The 20,506-nt window shown below is 38.9% G+C and overlaps 1 protein-coding gene across 10 annotated transcripts in view; it reads right to left on the reverse strand.

Annotated features, from left to right (window-relative positions):
- Positions 1 to 20,506, reverse strand: part of HUWE1 (HECT, UBA and WWE domain containing E3 ubiquitin protein ligase 1) — a 145,983-nt gene that overhangs the window by 42,705 nt on the left and 82,772 nt on the right. For 9 of the 10 annotated variants that reach the window (XM_046673123.1, XM_046673122.1, XM_046673129.1 and 6 more), the window contains exons 26-41: positions 17,918 to 18,163; positions 16,321 to 16,454; positions 15,452 to 15,546; positions 12,593 to 12,784; positions 9,599 to 9,815; positions 9,069 to 9,191; positions 8,187 to 8,424; positions 7,560 to 7,790; positions 6,660 to 6,782; positions 6,064 to 6,159; positions 5,202 to 5,471; positions 3,600 to 3,752; positions 2,069 to 2,196; positions 1,767 to 1,848; positions 922 to 1,098; positions 293 to 452 (exon numbers count right to left, since the gene is read on the reverse strand). In XM_046673123.1, coding sequence (XP_046529079.1) covers positions 293 to 452; positions 922 to 1,098; positions 1,767 to 1,848; positions 2,069 to 2,196; positions 3,600 to 3,752; positions 5,202 to 5,471; positions 6,064 to 6,159; positions 6,660 to 6,782; positions 7,560 to 7,790; positions 8,187 to 8,424; positions 9,069 to 9,191; positions 9,599 to 9,815; positions 12,593 to 12,784; positions 15,452 to 15,546; positions 16,321 to 16,454; positions 17,918 to 18,163 — 2,665 coding nt within the window. The remainder of the gene's footprint in view (positions 1 to 292; positions 453 to 921; positions 1,099 to 1,766; positions 1,849 to 2,068; positions 2,197 to 3,599; positions 3,753 to 5,201; positions 5,472 to 6,063; positions 6,160 to 6,659; positions 6,783 to 7,559; positions 7,791 to 8,186; positions 8,425 to 9,068; positions 9,192 to 9,598; positions 9,816 to 12,592; positions 12,785 to 15,451; positions 15,547 to 16,320; positions 16,455 to 17,917; positions 18,164 to 20,506) is intronic. The other variant, XM_046673126.1, reaches the window with a different exon arrangement.

The raw sequence follows: 20,506 nt of genomic DNA on the forward strand, positions 1-20,506 counted from the left end.
TACAAATAGAAAAGTAAGAGTTCAGACAGTTTAACTTGACATTTCCTCCCACACCTCTCCCTCCTAAATAACTAGTCAAGCACTTGGGTCCTATTAAGAGAAATAGACCAATCACCAATTCTAAGACCAGATGAAAAGCCATATAAAAAGGGGGACTGTGTATCTTTTAAGTCACCAAGCAATCTGATGGATAAAAAAATCACTCAATGAAACTGGCCACAACTTAAGCCACAAAGGCACATTAGCTTTATGTAAAACACTCCTAGAAAGATTCAAAACTAAAAGTCCATACCGTTGGCTTTATTTTCTTTACGTTTGATATCCATTTCTTTGCTTTCTTCCAGCGTTTTCTCTAGTTCTTGTCCATTGCTGTTTTTGGAGTTTTTATTCAGCCGTGGTACCCTCAGGAGAGTCAGCATCACAGGGCGCCGGTTCCCTGTTTCCTCATTAACCTAAGAATTCAAGTAGACAAAAACATCTCTACCAAAAAAGAAACTATAAGGGGGTGTGGAACTCCCACGCAAAATGCTGCAACAGGAAGGAACCCTGGCAATTTATCCATCCTTCTTACCATTTATCAAAGAGAAAGCCTACAGGTCCCCAGAAAGAAAGTGGCACACACAAGGCCCTCTAACAAACTGTAAACTTTCCAGCAGAACTGACACCATCCCTAAACACTCTAATCCCTGACTGAACACTTAAAATTTGGGTGAGATAGTATCAAACTGCCACAGACTCACGGTCTAACTAACGACTTTAGAAAGACTCAGTTCTCTGAAAACTATACCCAGTTAAGTAGTGGTAATACCACTCCTTATAACACATGTCAGGACTGCTGGTTCAGAAAGAAGCAAACCAAGAGGCAACCCCAGCGCCTTCCTCTCATTTCAATAAAGTTTATAGCATTGAGTGAGCATGTACCTGCACCATTGTAGTGAACTGGACAGTGTATCTTCTTCGGCCTGCAGTAAAACGCACACTTGTCTCTCCAGATTTCCAGGCAGAATCAATAGTGCTATTGTTGCTGGCACTGTAACTACACCAACGCCCAGAGCGGTCATCAAACCAGCGCCAGTTGTTGTTGTTGGACTGTAGGTACTAAATATAAAAGCACAAAGTTTCTTTGTATTTCCAAGGATGGTTGTTATAAGAAACAGTAACTTCATCAGTGTTCATTGCTAAAGCTAATCCAGGAAAAAGAAATATACTGGACATTTAATATATTTCGAGAACTAAGAGAGAAGTTTTCGTATACACTAACCCTCACATTCCTCAGCCTCTCCATAGATACAAAACCTTCTACACCCTTGTTCTGCAATCCTCTGCTTTCTTTTTGTTTCCAAGCATTTTCCACAAAAGGGGTACTGGAATAAAAGGTAGATGTACTGGAACAAAACTTGTTTCTGAGAAGGTACTGAGATGATGTGGCATATATAATTTTCATGTAAGAAGCACTTGCTTTTGGAGGAATTGCTGCACACTAAGTCCTTCACATAACAGAAGAGCCACTCCTTTTCTGGAAATAGCACACTCCTATAACATTTACTTCCAGGGTAAGTTCTTGGGCCCCTTAGCAAGCAACTCCATAAAAAAATAATTCGAACTCTCCATCCAGAAAAGAAATCCAGCTACCAAGATCCCTCAAGAGATTTTTTGCCTTGATCAGAGACCTTTACATTCTCTATCACTCTCCCCTCTTTTATTCTGGTCGATTCCTGCCTCAAGAAGAAAAGCAGTCTGCCAACCATATACACTACATTATGTACCTTAGTCATCTGGGCTCTCCTTTTTGAAGAGATGGCTGTCTTCTCATAGAAATCAATCAGGAGCAACACTGGGGTGATCCACCTAAAAAAGGAGAAATGATGACTCTGGGCAAGCCAGAAACCTGCACAACATGGGAAAACTTATCTTGATTTCATCAGGCACATCACAATTTTCAAACCACAAAAATACCCAAGATTTGCCCCATACATGCCCCAGAAAAATGCCTGATTTAGGCCCTAAGCTTGAGGGCTCAAGTCCCAGGGGACAGAAGTGAAACCAGGAAAGATACAGGGCCACTCACTTTGGGGTCTGGACCTCCTTTTGCTCCTTGGCGGCCTGTAGGCAGGGCTGAACCACTTCCAAGAGTTTGATTAGGACATTAAGGATGCCACTAGATTCAACCACCCAAGCACAAGGAAGCTTCAACTCCTAATTGATTAATCAAAGGAAAAAAATAAAACAAATACCAACTTCTACTCAGTATCAAGGATTAGCATAGTATACAGAACATCTGGGTGAAAGCTAACAGAACTGGTTGAATTCAAGTTTCACCTCCACCACTTACCAGCTGTGTGATCTGACATGAGTTACTTAAATTCTCTAGGCCTTGGTTTCTTCATGGGTCAAAGGGAACAGCAATTTCTACCTCCAGGGCAATTGTGATGATTAAATGAAGCTATATATATAAACTGATCACCACAGTGCCTGGCACATTTGTATGTGCTTAATATGAAAATTGTTCTTAGTATCATTAATAGCATTAAGGACTGTCATTTAGGCTATACACTCATAACTATGTTGAAGTTGAAAAGCTTCTGATTTACAGAGAACCTATAATTGTTCAAGGAAGATGGAATAACGAAACACAGCAACACAGTTAATGGTTTTCCTTACAGGGGCTACACTAAAGTTTTACTTACAACAAAAAATCAATGGAAGTAATTTAAATGTCAAACAATAGGCAATTACTTAAATAAACTAGGGGATATCCAAAAGATAGAGTAATATATACATGACGTGGAAAAATATCCATAACATAATACTGAGAGAAAAGAATACAAAAGTTACTAAACTTTTTCAACTATTTTAAACACATAGTAAAAGGGCTAGAAGAAAATACACGACTGTTACTTGTGATTTTTCTCTCTTTTTAATATTATTGGGGACCCCCAGCACTTAGCACTTTGTAGCCTTTCCCACAAGTAATTATTTACAAGTGCTATAATAAGAATCACCACTTCAATCATGAAGGAATGCCCCAAGACTATAGACATACAGTTTGAGATGTATATTGGACTTATCTCCCAAGTTGCTATAAATGGTTTACTCCATTAAGTTCAGGTCAAACCACTCTTTGCCTCAAATAACCTGCTGACTGACCAGGTATGAAAGAAGTCAGATTCGATCTGATGCCTAATTACCCAATTTTCACACCCTACCCTACTCTTTGGCTGTCAGTTAGGTTTCCTCAGAGATCAAACGTATTCCACAACTGAACTATGACAGTCATTCTAAATACCTTCTTTTAACTACCACCTAATCCTCTAAAACTCAATTCAATTAACATTTGCTCTGAGAAACCCTTCTCTCATTATCCAGAAGTGATGCATATGCTCTCCCTAAACTGAGATAAATTTGTTTATACCATTCATGTGGCGAAGAACACCGTATTTTGTACTTAATTATGTGCATATAGCCTATCAGAAACTGTGGGCTCATGAAATGCAGAGATCATGCCTTACATTTCTACGTTCTTCAACATCTCAAATGGTAGGTGTTCGATACTTCTTTGATGAATGAATCACAGGGACCAAAAGAAATCTAAATCTTACCTCAAAAAGCAGAGTTAAAAGCAAGATTCTAGTGGCCAAATTGGAGGCCTGGGGCAGGGTAGCCATTTGACTGATCCACTCTGACACAGTTTTTGTGTCACTTGTTGTGAGGGGAAGAGCGGCTTTGATCAATACATCAGCAGCTTCCCATACCTAGAAGAACAAGGAAGTGGCCAAGTCAGGTAACTATAGATGGAGTATGATGAGGTTTGTCAAAACATTCTCAACCTTGTAAAATACTCCCTTTACCCCTCAACACATTTCTGAAGGAGGGTGGGTAAATTGCAACATATTTATTATAGCAATTTAGTGTCTTTATCAAAATAGGTATGATACTAAAGGAGCATCTCCAGATCATTTTCTTAGGCTAAATTACAAGAAGCCTAGATTGTAAATTAAAGGAAATGAATATTCAAAGAAATTTCTGGTGCATATAGTCAGCTCTACAAAAGTTCTACCAATCTTTCACTACATCTGCCCTAGAACTATCATTAAAAACAAAAACAAAGATCTAGAATGTTAAAAACATGGGTCTTGCTTTAGTTTGCCTGTTAAATTTCTAATAATGAATTTGATATAATTGGTCTTATCTAGTAAGGTTTTAGTTTCCTTAAAATCATTTTTATAAATTAAATATAGATTAAAGGTAACTAAACCTTGGTCATATCTTGTGAAAATATGGTTTATCCAGTTTGCCTTCTACTTCTGTGATGTTTCCATACACTAAAGTTATGTATATATACATTGCTTTTTGATTTCTTCCTCTGCTTCTTCTCAACTTTGAAAAACATATAAACAAGACTGCAGGGGCTGGCCCGGTGGCGCAGCAGTTAAGTGCGCATGTTCTGCTTCTTGGCGGCCTGGGGTTCATTGGTTCGGATCCCGGGTGTGGACACGGCACTGCTTGGCAGGCCATGCTGTGGTAGGCGTCCCACATATAAAGTAGAGGAAGATGGGCATGGATGTTAGCTCAGGGCCAGGCTAACTCAGCAAAAAGAGGAGGACTGGCGATAGTTAGCTCAGGGCTAATCTTCCTCAAGAAAAAAAAAAGATTGCAATAATTTAAATACATAAATAGTAAAAAAAAAAAAAAAAAACAGTAAAGGAAATACAATCTCTTTGTGTGAGGATTTAGGGTAATTTATTTCTCATCCTACTTCTATAATTAGCATACTTAAAAAGAGACAAACACCAGATTACAACTATTCATCAAGATGGGGACTCATCTGTCAAAGTGATTGTTACATAGTAGAGGGAAAAACATTTATTCACTGTTAGTCCAGGGGGCCTAACTTGGCTCAAGAGTAAGACACACTTTGGACATTTTAAATGAATCTAAGAAGAGATGGCTGGAAAACGAAAGCTTTGTTTCTCCTTTCAAAGATATTTTTTGTGAAGCAGTTAATTCACTTTTTGCAAGGAACACTCAAGAAAGAGGTAGATGACCAGATCTGAAGAACTCAAAGACAGAATACAACCATATATAGTAAAATGCAACAATAATCTTTTTTTTTTTTTTTTTTTTTTTAAGAAATCAGGTTTTGATAGATGGCAGAAAAAACACTTTACATACACCCCTCTTCTGGCCCCTGGAAAGCTTACCTGATTGACTACTTGCTTCAGAATCATGTCTCGATAGTCTGCTCCATTACGTTTGATTGCTGTCATGATCAGATCACACACCCGGTAGACTGTGTCCGGCAGCTCATCAAGAAGGTGGAAGCAACCCGGCAACATGGTATCTGTGAAAGTGTGGAGCTCATCCTGCTCCAGTGGATCAGCATCCTGGAATTTCTCTAGACATTTAGCCTCTTCCTCTTCCTGCTTTTCCCGAGCTTTCCGTTCCTCCTCCTCCTTCCGACAAGCAACTTCCTGGAGGCAGGGAAGGAAGAGTGATAGCATATGGGATAGCTGAAGGAGGAAAGATGAGGAAGACTCTAAGAACGTATTTACCCTACCATATGGATAACCTTTACCTTCTCCTCAAGCAGGCAACACATTCATTAGAGTGTGGTGATGAGTATGAGGGCAGCCACACAGGCTAAGCAAGATAGGGAAAGCAGAGGAGGACACCTCCAACCCCCAAGGCGTTACTGCCAATTTATCTGCAGCCTCCTACACCACCTCCCACAAAATCATTTGGAGACAGTGTCCTGCATTCTCTGCCAGTAAACTGAAGCAATTGTTACCTAGGAATAGACAGCCAAGTTTGGCCGAATGGGCACTGCCAGGTATGTTCTGAGTCTCTTATTTGACAATGAAGATGAACGCTTCATCTGCTTCACTTTGAAGCTTCAAGTCAATACAATGTAGTTCAGTGATGGCAAGGTTGGGATGAATCAGTCCTCCCACATCTTCCTTTAGACTTTAATTCCACCAATTACTTTGCAGTAGTAGCAGAATGTTCATAGAAATACTAAAATTAATGTGCCAGACCCTTCTGGATGTCCCATTTCCTAGTTACCTCAGGTGATTCTGCCCTTTGATCCATTGGGATGTCCTGTCCCAGAGACATGGCAATTGCTCTCATCATCTGGTCCTCTTCAGACATACTCAGATCCTACAGAACAACAAGAGAAAATCCAGCAACTACATCCCAAACTCATAAGAAATCAGACATCCTGTGTTCAAGCTTTAAAAAAGAGAAGGGGCTCCGAATGCTGTTCGCTAGAGTCAAACCCAATTAGGATTGCCCGGTCACTACAAGAACAAAGGGGGAAAAATCATAACAAAATTAAGTATAGGAAGGAGGTGTCAATGTGATCACCTAGTTTGCATCTCAGAAAAGAGAGCCTCTTCTATTGCTTTCCGCTCGTGGATAATTTAAGAGTTCTTCTGCAAACAAAGTCTAGTAATTTGCATGGCGGGAGGTAGGAACCTTTTGGCTCATTATATTCTAGAGCTATGAGAGTTATCATGAGAAGAAAATATTGGCATGGAGAAGTCTGAAAATGAGAAGCAATTTATAGAAGGGAAGACCAGTGATGGAAACATGAGAAGAAAAGCACATCAGCAGCCAAACCAATGCCCTGGAAGATTAGAGCCCCTGAGCCAACTCACCCGAACAACTCCTCCCATGATCGGGGGAGGGTGGGTTAGAAGGTACTCTGTGGCCTGCTCCATGGTGCTGGTGTTCAACAGGGCCTCCATGGCATGTTCCCTTGTGAAGCCCATGTCCATGAGCTTCAAAAAGAAAGCAGGATCTCAAAACCACAGTAAAAGAGAAATCTAAATGCATTTTAACAAGAAAGAAACATTTCAAGATGGAAACAAGTTTTTCTAGCTTTATATGAACTGAGAACATTTATAAGCTAAGGCAGTTATGTAACAGGAATGATCCTTTCTGTTTGGTGCTTCCATAACATTCAAACATCAGAACTACACATTGGGGCAGGGAGCCAAGGTGATTCCCAATCCCATCCTCTAAAAAATGGAGCTAGATGGTTATTATCATTAATAGGATTATTCTAATTAAAAGATTGAGATTCAAATACAGAAGCAAAAATCGGTCCCACTTTTCTGGAAAACAAACTGGCAACAGAACCAAGCCTGAAAAGAAAGTTTTGTAGGTGAGTTAAGGTTTCAGAAAGCTCTTGTGGGAGAACAAATTTGGGTTATTATAGCTCTTCTCTTTGCAGATTAATCAGAAAGTAGCCGAAGATGGTTTGCCTTCCAAGAATATGGCAGCCATAGCCTACTGAGAATATTATTTAAAAGTTCCAATACTAAACAGCATGCTTGGGAGGACACAAATCTTCTATAAACTGTTAGGAGCAGTGGGACTACACTCCAGCTTTCTCAGGAGAAAAAAAATAAAAGCTAAGAGAGTGAGCAAATTTAAACCTATCTCCTGGTTAACAGGACCAGGCACCTAATGGCATGTAAACTTAGAAAACCTACAAGCACTGCACTGCCACAGGTGCAAAGTCTGGGCCCTGGAGTGTGAGGCCAGTACCCTACCTGTTGCAGTTGTTGCTGGTTGACTTGAGGTTCCCGGCGGGAGCCACCTTCCTCTTGCCCTGTATCCTCTTCTCCTCGAGACCCCTCCTTCTCTTTGCTCAGCCTCTCTCGAATCACAGGTTCTCCTCGAAGAATGTGGCACAGGATGGCCAGCATGGACTCAGCCATCCGGCCACCATACACCTTCAACGGTTTCCGGTTCCAGAGGTTCTTGATGCAAGTAAAGGCTGCCTATAAGTCATTTGAAAAGCCACTGTGTGAAGATCTTTTTGTCTCAATTCAAAACCCCAGAAAGAATAAGTCAAAGACCTATGGGGATGGTCTTTCCACAATTAATCAGTGCGAACAACAAAACTCTAGGTCAGGATTGAGGGGGCCTAAGGAAGCACAGAGAAGGGACATTTAACCCAACCTGGAAGTACCAATCTGAAGTTTACAGTTCAAATGTTTATACCACAGAAAATTCTCAAATGGCTTCTTATCCCCTTCTGTAAGGCAGCCCTATCAGGCAGCAGGATCCAAGGTTCTCCAACAATCAAGTTATTTTATCAAGGAGGACAAAACAGAGTGGGAGCTACCTAGTCAGCATAAGAAATTCCTCTTGGTTTTAGAATGCTTAATACTCACTTTCTGAGTCACCACAAGGAAGCGGAGGGCACTGAATTGTGGAAAGTTCTGGACACCTCCAGGCAATTTGGCAGGCAGTGAATGTGGAGATTCAAGCACTGTAGTGGGATTCACCATCTTTTCTACCAGCATTAGCCAGGCATCTAGGAATTCTCCTGTACCATCAGGTAATTCTGAATGTTCTAATCCCTCAGCAACAGGAACTTTGCCTCCCATGGACAGAGCCCAATTGAAAGTTCTAAATTCAAATAAGAGAAAGTACAGAGACAGAATATTAGTATTTTAGATGGGGGGTTTCCAGTCTCTACTCTGGGACTACATGTTCTTCCTCTTGGAGCTACTGGCTTCCAATCTGTCCAACAGTTATTAGCTTTACCTTTTTTTGAGTTTTCATTCCAGCTTTATTGAGATATTACTGACCTACATATAAGTTTAAGGTATACAACATGATGATGTGATACACAAATATATTGCAAAATGATTACCATAGTTTCTAGCTTTACCTTTTAAAGCCAAAACAAACAAAACAACCAAAATGAAACTCAGCTTAGAATCTTCTGACCAAGAGAAGTAGAAAAAATTATCATATTCAGAGAAACAACAGAAAAGGACAAGTCTATTAGAAAAATATGCACGAAGTGCTGGAAACCAAATAAGGAAAAGCAGAAACCCTTACAAACACCTCTAGGCTGAATCCCACCCTCCAAGGAAGATGGAGACAAATAGAACTAGTTTCCAAAACATGAAAGAGCACAACCAGTGGCTGTCTCTATGTATCCCACTGTCACAGGATAGGTGCCTTAGAAAGTTGTGAGCTGCTAAGGCACACAGAAAAGACTAAACTCCAAGAAATGCTTCTCTGGGAAGCAACTTGATCCTTACTCAAAAAGAGCATTGTGGCCTCCAGAGCAGAGAAATTTCTGTAGCATGAGGTGGTAGGGATACTTCCTCTCATCAAACAGCATTGGGGATGTAAAACCAACTGAACAGATGAAGAATGTCAGCCTGAAAGGGAAAAGGAAAAAATTTAACCTTCTTAAGACAGATACAGAAGCAATGGAAAATTCAAGTAAAAGGCAAGAGTAAAATTTAACATTGCACTGAAATGACTGACTGACTGACTGTAATGCAGGTGGGGTGACTAGTCTGGTTATTAAAATTTCTAAGGCAAAAAACGGTGGCAATTCCCATCTACTAAGAATTACAAGGTTATTGAAATGCAGTTTGATTATAAATGCTTTTAAAATCTCTATATTCTAGACTAGGTAGAACCAAAATAAGTACTTTAAACTGTATTTGAGGTACAAATCTAGAGTAAACAAGGGACCTCCAAGTCCTCTAATTCAGCGGCTCACTCTCCATTCAAGTAGAGAAGGGATCAATTTCATTCTGCATCTCAAGCAGAACCTCACCTGAAGCGGGGAGTAGGTGTATACGGTGGAGGCTGCCAAGATAAGCCCTTTGTGAGAAGCTTAGTGAGGGCTGAGGCTGTTGATCGAGCAGCAGGTGTTGGTGCTGTGGTGGTGCTGGCAGCATGATGGCTCCTCCTTTGGCGGACAGGAGACCCCACACAAAGTTTAACAAGGAGTCCAAATAGCTCAGCAAGTGCTCGGCCTAATCTGGAGGAAGCTGGAACCCACAAGTCAGAATAAGGCTGTAAAGTATTCTCAGAATGGTTTCATTATAACAGACACATTACTGTTAATACATTTTTGTGACTGACCAATTCCTCCCACACGACACCTAGGAAACACTTAAACATGTCTCTACATATGATAATCCAAAAAGGAAGTTCCACAGGGAATAAATGCTTCTTTTGAAGGGAGACAGAGAAGTACATTGGCATTCAATATATAACAAATGTGAAAAACAAGATAAGCACTCACATTGTTAGAGGAGGTATAAATTGAAACTACCTCTGTAGAAAGCAATATGGCAACACGAACTAGTTAAGTAAATGACACATCTATTGGATTATGGAGTCACTTAAAATGCTTACAGAGAACTTTAAAAATAGCAAAAATGAGGGCCGGCCTGGTGGCATAGTGGTTGAGTTCACGCACTCCACTTTGCTGGCCTGGGGTTTGCAGGTTCAGATCCCAGGTGTGGACCCACACACCATTCATCAAGCCATGCTGTGGTGGCGTCCCACACATAAAACAGAGCAAGTTTGGCACAGATGTTAGCTCAGTGACAATCTTCCTCAAGTAGAAAAAAAGAGGAAGACTGGCAACAGATGTTAGCTCAGGGGCACTCTTCCTCACCAAAATAAATAAATAAATAAATAAATAAATAAATAAATAAATTTTAAAAAGGGCAAAAATGTTAACAACTTAGACCAGAAAAGAACATCATATACACTATACATTGTCTCATTACAACATTAAATTATATGGTCCCCAAAGGAAAAAGATTGCTAGGAAAAGCATAAAATTTTATAAGTGCCTTTCTTAAGGTGTTAGGTAGATTTTAAGTATTTCAAATTTTCATCTTTGTAGGATGCTTTTTGGTACATATTATTGAACCAGAACCCAAAATCCAAAAAAGCAGAATCCAAATATAAATGAGTAAAAGGAAATGTATAGAAAAAGGGAAAGAAAATACGTCTAAACACATCATATTTGGGTGTTTCCTCGCTTTCCTTAAAACATTTCTTTGTACTCTCCTATTTCTCCAATGAATAATTATTACTCTTAAAAAGCATAAATGAAAATACTGCCACAGCATTTCTGAAATAAACATTATTTCATTACGATCCAGAGATAAGAAAAGCTAGGTCTGAATCAAAGTACACCTCAATTATGTACATGCACATATGAACCCACTGTGAAAAACAGGCTCTACTTGAGCTGGCATCATATATCACACCCTAAACTTAGTAAGTTCTGATGTATAGAGCACAAGAAGAAAGGAACAGGCCTTTCTTCTTTCTAATCCATCCGAATTAGGATTTCCTAATTTTTTTCTTTTTTTGAGGAAGATTGTCGCTGACCTAACATCTGTGCCAATCTTCCTCTATTTTATGTGGGATGCTGCCAAAGTGTGGCTTGATGAGTGGTGCTACATCTGTGCCCAGGATCCGAACCTGTGAACCCCAGGCCACCAAAGCAGAGCGTGCAAATTTAACCACTATGCCGTCGAGCTGGCCCCAGGATTTCCTAATCTTGATTAGGGAATAGACTATCGACACTTGTACTGCCTGGCTGGAGGCTGGATATGCCCAGACTCTAAAAACCTAATGCATCCAAACGTTAAGTTTGCACCTTTTCGCCCTAACTTTCAGGTGAACAGACAACAAAGTGGCTAAAAGGTAGTTGGCAAGGATAAGAGAGGAAAACAAAAAGCCAGTAACCACAGAGAAGTATACATCAAAAGCACAGGATGGGTCCACACGGAAACCCCAGAATGGTCCATGGTCATAGTAGTCCAAGAGGTCTAACAAAGAAAGAGGAGGTAAATATGAGCATCTTCTTGGATGGTTAATTTTCATTCAATTTGGGGTTAGCGGTGATAGACTTTCAGTTAAAAGGAGTAGAATTAAACAAATTAGAAAACAAAAGGAATAGAATTAAATTAGAACAGAATATAAAATTCCAGGAGGTTTAAGGTAACAAATGGAAACACCAAAGGCTATTTTCTGCTTGCTTTTAGGCAGAACTCCAGATTCACAGGAGTTATGCCTTCACTTTCTTTTACATTAAGGTGTCAGAAAGTGGCAAATCCTGAGGAACATAAAAAAAGTTTTCCACAATACTGACATTATATTAAGGGGCGCAAGATGACAAAGACAGATCAGCACACATCTTTAATGTGATCTTATATCTTTTTAATGTAGTCTCCAGAGAACTGCCAAAGTGACTTTATTAAAACATAAATCAACCATGTCACTTGCCATCTATGTTTAAAGGAGAAAGGAAGAGGCGACTGGGTGGAGTAGCCAGACAGGTAACAGGAAAGTAAGAGAGCTTAATACCACAAAAGCCAGGAAAAGACTATTTCGAGAAGGTGGTGGGTCAACTATCATGCTTTAGACAAGTGAGAAGGGGTCTGAAAAGTATCCAATGAACTTAGCAATAAAGAGGTTGTAGGTACCTTGGTGAGATATTTTAGTGGAATGGTAGGAGCAGAAGCCATTTGCAGTAGTTGAAGAGTGAGTAGGAGGGAAGGAATTAAAGACAGGGAGGGGTAGACATGGCTTTCAGAAAGTGACTGTCTTATCTCTATATCCCTGGCAGTTAGTACAGAGCCTGTCACAAAGCAAACATTCAGTAAAATACACCTGAAAACGAGCCACCAAAGTTTAAAATTTCCTTAAAGGAAGCAACACAGTCTTACCAACTCAATCTGTCTGATAACTGGTTGAAGCTGTGAAAGCCAGAAAAGGGAGGAGAAAAAGAATCACTCACCTGACAATAAAGGCTTGATTTGCTTGATTCTGGCGGCCATGGCAGGCGTGATTTTAGATTTGCCCTTAGAGTCTGAAGTAGTAGGTTCGTCTGTCTCCATGGGAGCCAATGTGTCACCATCAAGCCCAATGCCTTCCAACAAGCCCTGGGTAGAAGCATCCATACTTCCAGCCGTTCCATCCTGTTCTCCATCTGCAGACATAACAGGGGAGCAATAAGACCATGTTGGGCCCGCACTTACTTGGTTCCTTGTTCTGAAGAGTTCCAAGAAAGAGCTATCTATGGTGTCTGTTACTCTTTAAATGTCCAAGACTTCCTATATCTGAAAAGAAAAAACAAAAACCAAAAACTCCTCAAAACTGTACTGATATGCTCCTCTCCTTGGAGTCCTTCTAAGTAGCCAATACTGCTATCTTTCAGTGAGAGCATGTGAACAGTCTTAATCTAGAGCTACCTTGGAAGACTGCAGACACTGTATCACCCAGGGGATACCATTCATATAGGCTACAATGTGCATGGTGCCCCCATGCTGTCAAGGCACATGTCCCCCTAGAATTTTATAGCTTATTAATAAACTCAAATTGGACATTACAGATTACCACTGAAGAAATATATTTCCTAACATTTAAGATTTTTGTATATGAACGTGAAATGTGTCTTTTTTTGGGTGTGTGCGCTCTTATATCTAAGAATCAGCTTTAGGTAAACTTTATAAAATACAACCAACTTTGCTTTGTAATTTTCTGGAAAAACTATGTGGACATGGAGTTATCCTTGTTAAACATGTGAAACTGCTGGAAAAGAAAATATCCAGATTGTTAGGCGAGGCAATTCTTTGACAGTGAGTCTAATTTTGTTCTTAGTTCTTAGTAAATTATTTCATTCTTTCCTTGAATTAAATTTGGCATATTTTGACTAAATTTGAGATTTTGATTTTTCATTTGATCCATTTTTCTCCAAAATTAACTTTGCCAGAGGTCTGTGTATATTTTATTAATTATCGTTCCCTCTCCTATAATAACTGGCTGTCATTTAAGTCCTTATTTGTTGTTTCATAAGTTATGGTCTGCTTTCTTTATTAGTTTCTTAGCATTTTCCCTATCTTTAGCAATCTCAGTATAATATATATGTATATCTTTTGAGGAAGATTAGCTCTGAGCTAACACCCATCCCCATCTTCCTCTACTTTATATGTGTGACGCCTGCCACAGCATGGCTTGACAAGTGGTGCGTAGGTCCACACCTGGGATCTGAACCAGGAACCCCCAGGCCACTGAAGCGGAACATGTGAACTTAACCACTGCACCACTGGGCTGGCCCCTCAGTATAATTTATAAGCATATCTAATAGGTTTTTATACATAAAACTGTCTTCACTGTTTTCTTAACAGTTTATCAAATTTATTTCCTCCCTGATGTGGAATCTAGGAGGAAAAAACCTTTCTAGAAAAGTTGCTTTTATCAATTTTAGGTTTGTTGCATTAGAGTCAGAAAATTGTGTATAATTTCTGATTGCAATTCGAAATTTTTATTTTGATATAACATAAAAGCTATTCTCTAAAATAGCACTGTCCAATAGAAATAAAATGTGAGCCACATATATACTTTAATTTTCTAGTAGCCACATTCAAAACAAATATAATTTTTGATAAATATACTGTTTAACCCAATATAATCAAAAGTATTACTTCAACATGTAATCAAATATGAAAATTATTGAGATTTTACATTTTTCTACTAAATATTTTTTAAAAATCCAAGTATCTAATTTATACTTACAGGACATCTCAATTCAGACATTAAATTTTCATTAAAATAATTGATCTATATTTATATTTCATACAATTTAGTTGAAAATATAGACTCACAGACTCAAGTTGTTCCAAACATACTTAAAAGTCTTCTAACAACTGAATAGAGTAATAGTTGTATTTAAATAAAAATTAAAAATTCAGTTTTCTCCATCCAACCTATAACCTCATCTTAACTACATGTGCAACAACTCTATTTCCAAATTAAAAAAATCACATTCTGAGGTGCTGGGAAATTAGTACTTCAACATCTAATTTTTTGGGGGGACACAATTCAACCCATAACACCCTCCCTTTAACAAGAGAAAAGAGAGAGACAGACAGATAGAAGGGGAAGGAGGGAGGGAGAGTAAGGGAGGAAGAAAAACAAATTCAGTTTTTTAGTTGTAACAGCCACATGGTAAGTGTTCAACAGTCACACATGGCTAGTGGCTACCATATTGGACAGTGTAGTTCCAAAGTGTTCCACAGCCACTTAAAAGAATCATTCACCATTTTTAACCTATAAAGTTAAGCTTCTGAAAAATAAGCATAAAAAAAGTTAAAGTCTCACCATACCCTTTGATACAATAATTTCTAGGAAACCAACCTTCTATTTGCATAAAACTATGTACAAAGATGTTCATTTTTCAAAATAATACATTAGAAACTTAACAGGAAATGGTTAATTCATAGTACTTTTACATGGTATTTAATGTTAAATGAAAATAGATCTATGAAATATTATATCTAAGATAATCACAACAACGTTAATAAAATATACACCTAGGGAAAAAGATTATTACGCAGACACAAAACAGATTTTGTGGTACAAATATGGGTGATTCTTCTTTCTACAACATGTAATTTTTACCATTGTGTATATGTTTTTATAGAGAAAATGACTAAAAAAGTTTAATTTTTAAAATTACTAATTAAAAATCAATGAAAGGAAAATAATTGAGGACTACAGATGATAGAGCTAACTAAACTTTCACTGTAGACCTATAAAGACACAGAAACAGAACATAAAAGATTTAATGACTAAGATTTTAGTTTCTTGGAGTTACCTGATCTTTTTCCGCCCTGGGTCGTACCTGCCTTCTCATCCTTTGGAACCAATTTCTGCATGTCCGCCTGGCCAAATTCACACCCAGATGGTAGGCTGCAACAAGAGAAACAGTAAGCAAAAAAACCCAGATAGCTCACCTCTTATGTTGTGCTTGTTCTCTAACCTGCTTGGCTGACATTATCCCTCCTAAAGCAGGTTAACCTAATAAAACATCGTCAATGATTGAAGTCCTGAGGTAGCATCCAACAAGGTTTCCAACTCACTTCTAGATCTGCCTAACAACAGGATCAAAATTTAAGTACCTACCATACTGACACAGCATAATCAGGATATTAGATCAAAGATGCACAAGATGACGCATTTGTAACCAAGTCCCTAGGCTGGTAAGTGGGAGGGACAATGCTATAGACTGAATGTTTGTGTCCCCTCAAAATTCACATGTTGACATCCTAATGCCCAAAGCTGTGGTATTAGTAGGTAAGGCCTCTGGGAGGTGCTTACGTCATAAGGGTGGAACCCTCATGAATGGGACAGGAGTAGTGCCTTATAAAACAGGCTCCAGAGAGATTCCTAGTCCCTTCCATCATATGAAGATACAATAACAACCCAGAAGAGGGCCCTCAACCAAGCATGGTGGCACCATGATCGCAGACCTCCAGCCTCTAGAACCGTGACCAATAAATTTCTGCTGTTTATAAGGATCCAGTCTGTGATATTTTGTTATAGCAGCTTGAACAGACAGACAAGGAAGCCTCTGAACTCTTTAACAGACCCTTCTATCCTTGACCAAAGCAATCCTCCTGGCTCAAGGAGCTTAATTTCTGTAACGAAAAACAGCGATAATAAAAGAGATGACCATTCCCTTACCTGTTTGGGGTACAGAGGGAGAGGAGGACAGTGCTTTCCCACACCAGCGAACAGTATAACTGGCTCAGCTTGCTCAGAACACTTAGACCCAACTGAGAGCCCCACTGGTTTACAGAGATGGAACGAATTTCACTCTGCAACCAAAGTAAAATGAAGTTGCTCTTTAGGATGCCCTTGGAATCATACTCAAAATCAATTTTCAACTATGTTTAAGAAGGATAAAGGATACTATTTTTCTTTCCTTGTTATTCTCACAGAGTTGCCTACTTTATTCAAATTTCTATATTTAACATCACAGTTCCGCAAGGTATTCTCTTACAATATTTACAATTCATCTCCAAACTCCCCTTCTCATTGTTTTTTGTAAAGTGAAAGACAGGAGTGACAGGCAACTTTGTTTTCTAAATCAAAGAAAGTTTTGTAGATTCAATGACAGCTTTCTTATTTTTTTAAGTGGTTGGGGGGCTTGTTATTTCCCTCTTATTTCTTTACTTGAATAAATATGTAAGATTTAATTCTCTGAATTGAACATTTACCATTAATTTTATTTCATTTAATAAAGAAAAAGTCGTAAATCTGAGCTTTGTTATGTAATTTAATTATTTCCTAAATAGTTTATAACTGTGCTTTTCATTTGATTTGATCCAAAGAATACACTCCTGCTCAACAACATAAAACAGGCTGCTAAAATGTCAATGCTAAAATGTTAAAGATTAATATCTTTAAAGATTGGCACCTGCACTAACATCTGTTGCCAATCTTTTTTTTTCTTCTCCCCAAAGCCCCCCGGTACTATAGTTGTATACTGTAGTTGTGAGTGCCTCTGGTTGTACTATATGGGACGCCACCTCAACATGACCTGATGAGTGGTGCCATGTCCACGCCCAGGATCCGAACCAGCGAAACCCTGGGCTGCGGAAGCAGAGTGCACGAATTTAACCACTCAGCCACGGGTCCGGCCCCCCCATTAATCTTTAGAATTGACTACTTGAGAACTAAAGTTGGTAAAACTGTGAGCACACAAAAAACCTGCCTTTCTGGGACCACAAGAGAAAGCTCACATGGATTGTAGGCATAGGGTTTGACATTTAGGAAATCTTTAGTAATCTATGCTAATTACCATCGACTTAAATGTTCTGTGGTCAAATTTCCTTCTTGCCATCCCACTATCAGGCCTACATGCATATGTAGAAAGATTAGGAAGTAGTAAGGCCAGAGGAGCCCCCAAATGAGAATTGTCCACTAAAAAGAGTGACTATACATCCCAGTTGGCCTATATGGATGCTACAGATCTATTAATGGCTCTTATTTATATCAACCTCTTTCACTCGCAAGAAGGTCCAGTTCACAAAACAAATTATATGGTCATCCAACTTCTAACGAAAAAAAAATACTAAGGGAAAGTGAAACTAGATAGCAACTTAAAGAATAAACCTAAGTCGCCTATTGGGGGGAAAAAAAAATCTCACCCTAAAACTGTTCTTTCAGCAGCAAGCCCAGGTAGAGCTGCTTCTAAGCACAGTAAGATGCAGATATATACGCCCCAGGTATTTCACTGGCTTTAAACCAACACGTTCACCCCTAAGATACTTCTTACCTGTCCGACTCTACAAGTATGAACAAACATCATGATGTAGGCATGCGCAGCAGTAAGTGCATGCAGTAGAGGTGTGGCCTGAGCTGAGAGGGTAGCATCAGCAACATTGCCGGCACAAGCCAGTTCTCGCAACAACACTGAGCCCCCAGGGGATTCAATTGGGCGGTGTAAGGGCTCCAAGGAGGAGAGGATGGAGTCCAACTGAAGGAGACCCTCCTGAAGGACCTTGGGTTCATGTGACAGTGTCTGAAACAAGAGCAATAATTAAAGCATTAATGTAGAGGGAAGTTCATATGCATCATGTCTTTAATAGTCACAATGGAAGAAGTAGAAGACAAGTCTCACAAATTTCAGACCTGGCCAAGGTCTCTCACCTGGTAACTGGTAGAGCCAAGATATGAACAGAGGTACGACATACCTCAACACCTTCTAGAGTGACACATTACTTGTCTCAAATGAGAGGCTTTCAAACATGTGAGCCAATCATATTTAAAAGCTTGTGATGGCCAAACTGGAATACAGTTATAGAAAGGACTCCATGTTATAAGATTAATTCCACATTTTGCTCAACAGGGAGCAATGTTAACAGAGGCAATGTTCCAAAGCATGGAAGCAAACCACTGTTACAAATGTTCTTTTCTTCCCACAATAAGAGAGACGATTCTAGAATAGGCATCAGCTTGGGAATTTTTTTAATGAGACAACTCAATGATTATATGGCTTTTGTAATTTCTTTTTAGTCTGCAGCAAAATCTGACAGTAAAACACAATCACTTGCCATTCAAAGATAGGAGAACTTACGTGTTTTTCCTATGGCTTTAAATAAATCTATCCATCCTCACACAGTATCTTAGAGGTAGGATAAAGATGGAACAGTCCCCTTCCCCATCTCTTATGAACAGGACTTAATTAAACATTCAGAGAGTAAAGCAAAATAAAACATTAAATGCAGATATGTCACAATTATGGATCTTTCCAAGTCCATAAGCAAGTGAATTTCTGATTGAGCAGAAATTACTTATCACTGCACAACCTGGTTAATAAAGGAGCTTCATGGACGTAATGTAATTCCTATAAAAATCCCAATGGCATTTTTTTTTGCAGAAATAGAAAAAACTCTCTTAAAAATTCATATAGAAGTATCTCAAGGGACCCTGAGTAGATATAACTATTTTGAAAAAGAACAAAGTTGGAGGTCTCACACTTCCTGATTTCTAAACTTACCACAATGCTACAGTAATCAAAAGTGTGGTACTGGAATAAAGACAGACATCAAGACCAATGAGATAGAATAGAGCCCCAAAATAAACCATCACATATATGGTCCAGAGATTTTTGACAAGGGTGCCAAGGCTGCAATAGGGAAAGGTCAGTCTTTTCAACAACGTTGGGAAAGCTGGATATCCAGATGCAAAAGAATGAAGTTGGACCATACCTTACACCATATAAAAAAATTAACTCAAAAGAGATCAAAGACCTAAATTTAAGAGGTAAACTATAACAAAACACCTAGAAGAAGCCATAGGGTAAAAGTTGAATGACAGTGGATTTGGTAACGATTTCTTAGATATGATACCAAAAGCACAGGCAACAAAAGTAAAAGAAAAGATAAAATGGACTTCATAAAAATTAAAACCTTTTGTATATCAAAGGACACTATCAACAGAGGGAAAAGGCAACTCATGGAATGGGAGAAAATATTTGCAATTTATTTATCTGATAAGAAATTAATATCCAGAATATATAAAGAACGCAAGAAAAAACAAATATCATTAAAAAATGAGCAAAGGACTTGAAAAAACATTTCTCCAAAGAAGATATACAAGTAGACTATAAGCACATGAAAAGATGTGCATCACCACCAATCATGAGGGAGTTACAAATCACAACCACAAGATCTCACTTCATACCCATTAGATTGGCTACTATCAAAAAACCAAAAACTAACGAGCGTTGGTGAGGATTTGGAAAAACTGGAACCCTCGTGTATTGCTGGTCGGAATGTGAAATGGCGGAGCTGCTATGGAAAACAGTATGGTGGTTCCTCAAAAAATTAAAATTAGAACTACCATATGATCCAGCAATCCTACTTCTGGGTATATAACCAAAAGAACTGAAAGCAGGATCTTGAGTATGATCTCACTTACATGTGGAATCTAAAGAAGTCAAATTCATAGAACTAGAGTAGAATGATGGTTGCCAAGGGCTTGGGGGGTGCGGGGACAGCGAGGGAGAATGGGATGTGGAGACGTTGATCAAAGGGTACAAAAGTTTCAGTTATAAGATGAATAAGTTCTGGGGATCTAATGTAAAGCATGGTAACTGTAGTTAATAATACCATATTATATACTTGAAATTGCTATGAGAGTAGATCTTAAGTGTTCTTACCACACACACACATACATACACATGCAAAGCAGAGTCTTGAAGAAATATGTGCACACCCACGTTCGTAACAGCCAAGAGGTGGAAGCAACCTAAATGTCCATCGATGAATGAATGGATAAACAAAATGCAGTTTACACATACACTGTAGTATCATTCAGCCTTTAGAAAGGAAGGAAATTTTGACATATGCTACAACAGGGA

Source organism: Equus quagga, chromosome 10, assembly GCF_021613505.1.
Source record: "Equus quagga isolate Etosha38 chromosome 10, UCLA_HA_Equagga_1.0, whole genome shotgun sequence".
NCBI classification, from domain to species: Eukaryota; Metazoa; Chordata; class Mammalia; order Perissodactyla; family Equidae; genus Equus; species Equus quagga.